At 37.5% G+C, this 9119-nt stretch overlaps 2 protein-coding genes and 1 long non-coding RNA gene across 7 annotated transcripts; 2 read left to right on the forward strand and 1 right to left on the reverse strand.

The window, feature by feature from the left end:
• Positions 1-678: 678 nt before the first annotated feature.
• On the forward strand, positions 679-2434 carry LOC106337407. 5 transcript variants are annotated; one of them, XR_001269012.1, is made up of 5 exons: positions 679-1022; positions 1154-1215; positions 1602-1680; positions 1779-2005; positions 2081-2429. It is a non-coding gene; the product is annotated as an uncharacterized LOC106337407 (long non-coding RNA). The 5 variants fall into 5 exon arrangements; XR_001269010.1 differs by having other exon boundaries at positions 680-1022; positions 1779-1910; positions 1983-2429; XR_001269009.1 differs by having other exon boundaries at positions 680-1022; positions 1779-1910.
• Positions 2435-4145: 1711 nt separating this feature from the next.
• On the forward strand, positions 4146-6546 carry LOC106340641. The gene is made up of 4 exons (XM_013779485.1): positions 4146-4770; positions 5094-5357; positions 5432-5523; positions 5750-6546. The coding sequence occupies exons 1-4, from the start codon at positions 4192-4194 to the stop codon at positions 6441-6443; spliced, it is 1629 nt and encodes a 542-aa protein (XP_013634939.1). The 5' UTR covers positions 4146-4191; the 3' UTR covers positions 6444-6546.
• A 370-nt stretch (positions 6547-6916) lies between these two features.
• Positions 6917-8027, reverse strand: LOC106341246. Its single transcript, XM_013780052.1, has one exon. The coding sequence runs from the start codon at positions 7961-7963 to the stop codon at positions 6989-6991; it is 975 nt and encodes a 324-aa protein (XP_013635506.1). The 5' UTR covers positions 7964-8027; the 3' UTR covers positions 6917-6988.
• Between the last annotated feature and the right edge of the window lie 1092 nt (positions 8028-9119).

Raw genomic sequence — 9119 nt, forward strand, 5'->3', positions numbered from 1 at the left:
TTCATGTTCAATAAAATTTAAAAATTTATAAATCTATCAAATAATGTTAACCCGTCAAATTGCTTACAAAATTTATTTAATTTTTTGCAAGTTTCTAATTGAATTTACTTTCTTTATCGAAAAATGTACTTCATAATTTATATTATTTATGGATAATATTTTGATTTTTATTATATTTTCTTTTAATATGTATACATAAATGTTTGTTTATTATTTATGGAAAAATAATATTATTCACCTAAAATAAAGAATTACGAAACATATACAATACAATTCTAGTTAATGATAATATAAAATCTGTTACTTCTAAAACTATACACTATTTATTCCATTTTTTGAATGAAAGTATCTTCGTAAACACACAAAATATTTTGTGACATTGCAATTGTACATACACACAATATCTGCTTCTTCATACTGACGTTACTGTGTTCCCTCTCGTGAGGTACGGACCGAGAGAGAACACATGGTGCGGACCGATCATGTTCTTATGCCCGCACAGGGTGCGGACCGGTCACCTAGTTATATATAAAGAAGACTTTGAATCATTTCTATGGGGTCCAGCTCGGATGCCATGTCATCAATTCGAGTTTTGAGGAGCCGACACGTATCCGAGTCAGATGAAACTCACCGTTTCCTTTCCATGATGTCTAATGGGCTTTGATTGTGGGCTTTTAATGTATCGCGTGAAATTGTGGGTGCGGGACAAAAGGATTCGTCTTCTTCCCGATGAACGGCGATTACGAAATCTAGGTTTGATCTTCATCATCTCAGCTTCTTCAATCTCAGACGAGCCGGCAATGGAGTTTCAGGACGTTGTGGGAGACGAATATTCGGGAGGAATCTCTTGCTCAAGTTTTCTTCGTGTCGGTTCGGCTAACTTTTTCCTCTGAAACGTTACGAGATGCAATGATTCGTCGCCGTTAACAACCATCTTTACTTCTTCCACCCACAACCATGATGATTAATCATTTAATGCTTCTTATCTCTTTTCCAGATTGTGGATCTCAACCTATAAGAAGGTCAGCCTTCAACCCTTTAGCATCATCCTCACAATTCTTAATCTTGCTAGAAATTTATTTTCCAGTATAATGGCTAACCATCAATCGTTCTCTCTGATTTGCCGGCTTTCCGCTTTTCTTCAACCGTCAAGGTCTCTGATTTTGGGAAACGAGCGCGGTGGAGAGCTGACGGTGTGGACATGCTCCTGCTAAGGTGATTCTGTTCTTAAACTTCATGCTCATCTTAGTTTAGAACTAACGCAGGCGTTTATACTCATAACAGACAGACTTTTGTTTCCAAATCTTTAACGAGCCTATTAGAGATATAATTATGAATCCGTTTGTCGATTACGTTTCTTTTCTTACATGTGTTTGATCATCTTAGTTTAAAACTAAAGTTGTCGTCTAGGAGGAGCATGATCTTCGTGGTTTGAAAACGGCGTTCAATCTCAGAGTTTTCAGAATCTTATATCAAAATTTTATTTTTACTCTTTGGGAGATAATTTAGTCTCATATATATTCAGACTTCTCTCTCAAATTGCTTGAACTTATGATCATGAGAACTTACGTTTGTTGTTTGCTGCCATTCATGTGGTACAGTTGGTTCTTCAGTCATGGAAAGTGAATAGCAACTGTTTATGAAATTAAAATGCCAAGAAAAAGGTTAAAAAAATTAAAGGTGCCAATCCTCCACTCAAATGTTTTAGTGATTATCTTCAGATCAGGTTATGTTTTCTTAAATGATTGTCTTTCAAGTGTTTTACTTTCGTTCTGCAGGATGAAAAAAGTGTAGAACCGGCACTATGTGAGTCATGCTTTTCATAACAACGTCGCACTCTTGCCAAAGTAATCTTCTCTCTTGACAAGCATTGTCGGTAATTGAGTGGCTAGGAGATAGAAGACGGTAAGGTGAATATCAAACCTGAGCTAAGGCTCATAAATCAAATGAAAAATAACTTTCTTATCTTTTTAAACCTGAAGGTTGATGAATATGAAGTCAGCTGGTTAGTTTGATTTTACACTTGCAACTTTTAAGATTTTCCCTAACTGTTTCCTGATGTTCTTGAGACTACTTGCAGTGATGGTATGAAGGGCTACTTGAGTCCGTGTTCAAGGGAAACTCACCCTCTTATATTCAGGTCTCCAGTGAAGGGTATGGAGGGCATCTTGACCAACCAACTCATGTGAGAACACGGACCTAGATCAGAGGGTTCTTCTAACTCTTAACGCCTCAGCTTCCAAATCTTTTTCGGTCTCACTCGCTCTTCTTCTTCTCCTACGATTAGATGTGCTTCTGTTTCAACTTCCCTCTTGAGATTCTCTCCATATGTATGCTGATTGAGTTTTCCAATCTTCATATCATTTTTTTAACTGCGTATGTGAAATTCTTGCGGTTTTTAAGTCGATGAAAAGATCATCCTGATGCTCTGTTATACTTTAATGTTTATATTTTTGCTGCATTATATGAAACATATTACACGACAAATCCTTTAGATAGATCTATTGAAGAGACTTTATACGGCAGCTCTAAAATAGTTTACTTAAACCAACTTTGTATATAAATCCTAATATTTTATTCGTATACCAAATATCAAAACATGTATTGGTATCTTATATCTAACATAATGTCAAGAAGGTGCCACATCGATGATATTGACAATTTATAAGCAAGCTCTTACTATAAACATATGAAGAAATTTATAAACTTCATATGAAGAAATTTATAAACTTCATCTGATCGGAGATATTGTCAAAATAACTCAGGCATTGCTTTGCTTTGCTTTAGTTTTTTTATAAAGTTTTTTGTCCAAATAAACAATAACACAAAAAAAAAAGAACAGTAAGAATGAATCTAGATGGAAATCAAGAAAGCAAATGAGACAATTGCTTCAGTTTTTACCTCAACTATAGCTTCGGTTTTAACCTTCAACTATAGCGAGAAACAATAAAGAAATTTAAAAGCTAGAAGACATCATTGTACGGTCTAAGCCACTCGAGTGCGAGGATAAGTTACAAACGTACACATGAAATGTTTGTAGAATAAAAATAAAATTTATCCCATTATTTATACCAATATTTTATTTTTTTAAAACAAAGCAACTATACCAATATTCTAAATGTAACTTGAATGGGACTTTTAGAAACTCACAAATAACTACCATACAACGTATATATAAATAAGTTTGAGCGTTTGGATAATCATTGGAGTTCGGTTCGGGTATATTCGTGTTTCAAAGTTAAAATTTTCAACTCTATTCAGATATTTATAAATTTCGGTTTGGTTTTCGGATAATCCGTTTAAATTATTTTAAAAGTTTTAAAATTTAAATATACTTAAAATTTCTCAAAAATCAAATATACTTAAAACAAATATTTTGTATCATTTATTAATAAGTGTCTCAAATTGATATCATTTATTTTTTTATGATACTATTTGTGTGATGTAGAATGATTTTTTTGTAGTTCATCTTACACATCTCTTGCAAATACAAACCTAAAATACAAATCACAAAATTTTACAAAAAAATAATAACCTAGATCACAAATAAAATATATATCAGGCCGGCGCTAGTTATACTATATCCAATACCTCAAATATCTCTGTATGCTGGTGATTGCAATGACAATCTCATAAAGTGCCTCTTAGTATAAAATCTCCCTTGAAAACTGCCTATTATTGTTGGCAAAATCAAATAAAGTAACCTATTATCACATAATCTACGTAGTATAAGATACTAAATTGTCATACTTAACCCAAAAATATTTACAAAACAGTTTACCGCTATGGTTTGCTGTATAACCGAATGAATGGGGGCCAGATACCCTTCACCACTGCAAATAATAGTTCCCAGTTCTATCACTTTCCTAGTTACTAGTTAACAAAACTAATTCAATCCAAGTCTACAGTGTGCAATTAGGATTTTTCAAAAGAAACAAAATAAAAACAATTATTATTTATTATTAATCAAATAAGTCCTCGTGCTTTACACCTGCTACCAACAAAAGCTTCCTGCAACCTTCCAAATCTCCAAGACAGACAGAGAGTCTTTTTAGCATTCTGACAAAACTGTCTGTTTCCCGCCATAGGAACCGACAAAACTCTCCACACTCCCCGAGACATCTCTCTTGAGATTCCCCACACTCTTTGTTCCTTCTCCCCAAAGATGCTGCCTTTCCCCGTCGACACTCAATGGCATCCCTTACTCCCGGAGTTCTCTCCAACCTCCTCGAACTCGCCGCCGGAAAAGTCATTTCTTCTTCTTCTTCGCCGTTGTTGTCTTCGCACCGTTTCCCGCTCCTCCAGGTCATAGAGATCGTCCCCTGTCTCTCCGACAACCAGTGGCGTAGCGAACGGTTCTTCGTCAAAGTCTCCGACTCTCTCCACGCCGCTTACGTCGCCGTTTCCGCCGCTGACGACGCCGATCTGATACGCTCCGACGAGATACAGCTAGGGCAGTTTGTGTACATTCGCGGCGGTTTACACGTGGAGAAAGGTTGTCCTGTTCCCGTCGTCCGTGGGCTTAAGCCGGTCCCGAAGCGGCGGACGTGCGTTGGAAACCCTAGCGATCTCGTCTCTAGCGACTTGCTTCTTGATTTTACTCCGGTCTCGGTTGATTCGATCAAGAAGAAAAGGAATCTTGGTGACACGAGGAGGTTGAGCTTGGACTCTGCGAGACGGAGTTGCTGGGATCATACTAGTCCTCCGGTGACTCGCCGCCGTGACGCAGCATTGCTTCTTTCTTCTTCCCCACGTCTCAAACCCAAATTGGTAACATTTTTCATCTTCTTCCTCTGTTTCTTGTTCTTTAAGTAACTACTATCAATGGTCTGAAATTGATACATATGAGTGAAACCAAACACCTTAGTTTTGAGATATCTTCTTTTAGATATGCAACAACTTAATATTGTCTTCAATGTTCACAATCTTTCTTGGTTTCTTGTTCTTTAAGTTACGACAATGGTCTGAGATTGATACATGTGAGTGAAACCCACAACCCTAGAATTGAGATACCTTAAACGTTACTTATTTTAGATATTGTCTTCACTATTTACAATCTTTCTTACTTAAGATTCTGATGATTTTTTTTGCAGGTCTTGAGTGATAAGAATCTGCCAAAGAATGAGTCCCCATCAAAGCACCTTAACTGTGAAACCCCTACCTTAAGAAATAGAAATGTGGTTAAGCCTGCATCACCTATATCCATAGCCAAATCTCCAAAAGATGGTATCAAGCCGTTATCAAAGGCGGTGACTCCTCCAGTTGCGTATCATAAGCTGCCTTCAAGTCACAGGACTTGGTCTGACCAGAGAATCTCATGGACTGGACTCCCCAAAACCATTCAGTCGCTTGGAAAGGTACGGTAATTGGATAATCTTACTAGCGACTATGAGAATTAGTAGTCATGTGTGTCTTCAATCTCTCGTTTCAGGAAGTTTCATCACATAGACTAGTAGCAGTAAAGGCCGCAGTAAAAGCACTAGAGGAAGCATCTGCCATGGAGTCTGTTTTGCTCAGTTTACAGTATGTTTTTCTCTACACTAACCGGCTTCTTTTAGTTTCTTTTTTTTTGAATTAATGTAAAATTATTTTCAATAAAAGACATTGTCTTATCTAGTGCTTCTTTAGCTTAAAAGAGTGAATTGTAAAAGAATAGAAAGAACAAATGAATAATATCCTAATTGGTTGTTCTTCTAGTTTCATTATACGAGTAATTCATTACTAATGTAGCTTATATATGTTCCTCCAGATCCTTCGCTGAACTATGTGACTCTTCTAAACGTTTATCAGCGGGACAAGTTGTGCGACGGTTCTTGGACATCTACCACAGTACACAGAACACAGGAAAAGCAGTCCATATGTTACTTACTCACAACGGTTCGTGTAGATCAGCAGCTAAGAAAAATGCAGCAGCTTGGGTTCAAGATGCAGTAGTGACCGGATTTTCTCAGTTCAACTTATTTAAAGAGCCTGGAATACAAGAGGATGCTGCTTCTTCCCAAGACCATCATCACTACATTATTATTCAAAGCTCATCTGAGAAACTAAGTTCCAAGGAGAATACAACAAGTCCAAGAAACCAAGCTTACAAGGGTGTGAAACTGCCTTCAAGAAAACATCGTTCTGACTCTGAGAGATGTAGTTTAGAAGGTAAAAACAGGTTAAAAGAGTCATTGAGTTTAGCGGAGGAGCTACTCCGAGTTTCAAGCCAATGGTTCTTTAAATATTTGGAGAACTCACTGAAGAAAGGGACCTTCTTTGTGAAGAAGGAAGAAGCAACTGGAAAAGAGTCTCTTCTTGTCAGCCTTAAAGCAGTAAACTGTTGGCTTGATGATCTGATAAGAAACAGATGTGAAGCCAGTGAGAAAGTCGAAGAGTTAAGAAAGAAGCTGCAACGTTTTCTACTTAAACATATGGAATCTGCCATTGGAAAAACAATGTAACATAATCCAATGTAAAAGCCTTTTTCTCTATCAGTTTCTGACATCTTATGACTTTATTAGTTACCCTTTAGGTGTTGGCTACAATGAATTTGCTTGTATTATCTTTCCTTGTATAATTAACTGGTTTATTCTCATCTTTTCTTGCGTAAAACGTTTACTAAAAGAATACATAATCACGCTAGTTTGAAATATAAGCTTTTTTTATAATTACATAGTATTATCACACATTCATATATCATTATATCAAGGTAGCTACAACACTCGAGTAATGGACAAAAAAAATCATTTGAAAGCCTAAAGAAAGAAACTACTTGGGTGACACGGCAAAAGAGAGCTACGGTCAAGAATAAACAAAGATGAAGTCACATAGCAGAGTTGTTTTCCAAGGAATCTCTTATAACCAAAAAGCCAAAAAAAAAAAAAAAAAAATCATTTGAAAGCCTAAAAAAGAAACTACTTAGGTGACACGGCAATAGAGAGCTAGGGTCCAGAATAAACAAAGGTTCAGTCACATAAATAGCATAGCCGTCTTTCCAAGGAATCTCTCATTGAAACCACAGCCGGAGCTCGAGGTCCACCCTCGTCGTCTCTCTGGCTGATTCCTGTGAGGTCTCTTGTTCAGCTTCAAGAGAAGCCATCTCCGTGCGCACTGGAACCAATGGTATATCATGCCTCACTTGTTCAGCTTCGAGAAGATCAATCTCTTCAACCAATGGTATAGTTTGGTCCACAGACGGCCCTAGCCGATCGAGGTCCACCGTCGTCGTCATCGTCTCTATGACTGATTCAAGTGGAGTCCTCCTATCATGCCTCTCTTGTTCAGCTTCGAGAGGATCCATCTCTTCAACGAATGGTATATTTAGGTCGAAAACCTCGGAAACTCTTGGTGGAGATGGAACACAAAATCGAGGAGTTCTACTTCTCGTTGGAATTTTAGGAAGTCGCCTGAGTGCCACTTCACATAGAGATAACTCTCTATGAAAGAAGGCAAGATAGAGCTTCGTCCCATCTTGGGAGTGGAATGACCATAGTCGAAATATCTGCCCTACCTTGTCCTTGAGGTTGTTCTCGCGGACGCCGTGGTTCCATCCAGAACATAAGGCGTAATTGGGACAGTTCATATTCCATCTCCTTAGTTTAGCATTCCATCCTCTACCATCCGATGCGACCACTATCACAGCAACACCTTTGTTACTACTATTATCTCTTTGATGTTCATCTATGAGGTGCAACTCTGCCTCGTTCAAGAAGTCCATCTCCACTATCTGGTTAAAGGGAATCAAGAGACGTCCTTGGTTTGGGTTGACATCACTCGTCTGAATCATCTTATCAATCACCAGCTTCGCGTCCACACCCTTTTTTGTTATCATCAGATTATCCAGCCATTCCGGTGTAACCCCTCTCTCTCTTTTGACCGGCTTTTTTCCTCTGACCGAAGGCTTAACTTCCCTAAGAGGCTCAGCTCTGATGGGTTCTTCTTCTTCTTCAGAGCGTTGATCATCATCACCATCTGTCACCATCTTTATCGAAAACTATAGTAGGATTCTCTTTTAGCAATCTCTCTGAGATAATTAACAACAATAAGAAGATGGGAGTATGGAGGCTGATAGAGGGATGAGTAGCACTGCTTATATAAAGATTTTGATATAAGACTAAAGAAGACCTTTTCCTAAGCGGACTCATCATATAAACTATAGTTTCCTTTGTCCTATTTGTTTAGGTAAAGACAATCTCAATTCTGTTAGAAGTTGCATCTTTGCCAAACGATTAGTTTTAATTATCGCTAACAAATATATATAAATATTAACATAATTAAACTAATCTCAAGAGATTCTTGGAGAACCAATCATATTAATTTGGGTGGCGTTGTATTAGCATACTTCCTTATGTGACAAATACTCTGTTATTTTTATTTAGTGAAGTTAATCTGAAATATATATAACTAGGTAATAATCCGCGCGCATGCGCGGAATGTGATTATTAGTTTCGTTATTTTTTAATAAAGAGCGTTAATCTGTTTAATCTGGATATCGGTTCGGTTTTAGGTTGTTTTTTTTTTCCTGTGATAATAAAAGATTACTATTATTTGTTTGTTTTCATGTTATGAATCTTAGATAGTCGTGATGTCGAACCAATGGTTTCATATTATAGTTTCTAAACGGATAATAGTTTTAAAAAAAAATATTATTAAGACAAACACTACAAGAAAACAGCGGTATTCTGACGGACATTCCGACGGAAAATGAAATCCTCGGAATTTCCCGAGGAAATTCCGAGGAAATTCCGAGGAAACCCAAAATTTGGGTTTCCTCGGAAAAAACCGACGGAATTCCGAGGAAACATCAATCCGTCGGAATATTCCGAGGAAATTCCGAGGAAAAATGTGTTCCTCGGAAAAAACCGACGGAATTCCGAGGAAACATCAATCCGTCGGAATATTCCGAGGAAATTCCGAGGAAAAATGTGTTCCTCGGAAAAAACCGACGGAATTCCGAGGAAACATCAATCCGTCGGAATATTCCGAGGAAATTCCGAGGAAAAATGTGTTCCTCGGAAAAAACCGACGGAATTCCGAGGAAACATCAATCCGTCGGAATATTCCGAGGAAATTCCGAGGAAAAATGTGTTCCTCGGAAAAAACCGACGGAATTCCGAGGAAACATCAATCCGTCGGAA

This window comes from Brassica oleracea, chromosome C4, assembly GCF_000695525.1.
Source record: "Brassica oleracea var. oleracea cultivar TO1000 chromosome C4, BOL, whole genome shotgun sequence".
Lineage (NCBI taxonomy): Eukaryota > Viridiplantae > Streptophyta > Magnoliopsida > Brassicales > Brassicaceae > Brassica > Brassica oleracea.

What these genes read in the sequence shown, in the direction of transcription:
- LOC106340641 (XM_013779485.1), top strand. Translation starts at nt 4,192, where the DNA reads ATGGCATCCCTTACTCCCGGAGTTCTCTCCAACCTCCTCGAACTCGCC. An exon ending in CACGTCTCAAACCCAAATTG is followed by an intron (nt 4,771 to 5,093) that starts GTAACATTTTTC and finishes TTTTTTTTGCAG; the next exon opens with GTCTTGAGTGATAAGAATCT. An exon ending in TCTGTTTTGCTCAGTTTACA is followed by an intron (nt 5,524 to 5,749) that starts GTATGTTTTTCT and finishes ATGTTCCTCCAG; the next exon opens with ATCCTTCGCTGAACTATGTG.
- LOC106341246 (XM_013780052.1), bottom strand. Translation starts at nt 7,963, where the DNA reads ATGGTGACAGATGGTGATGATGATCAACGCTCTGAAGAAGAAGAAGAA.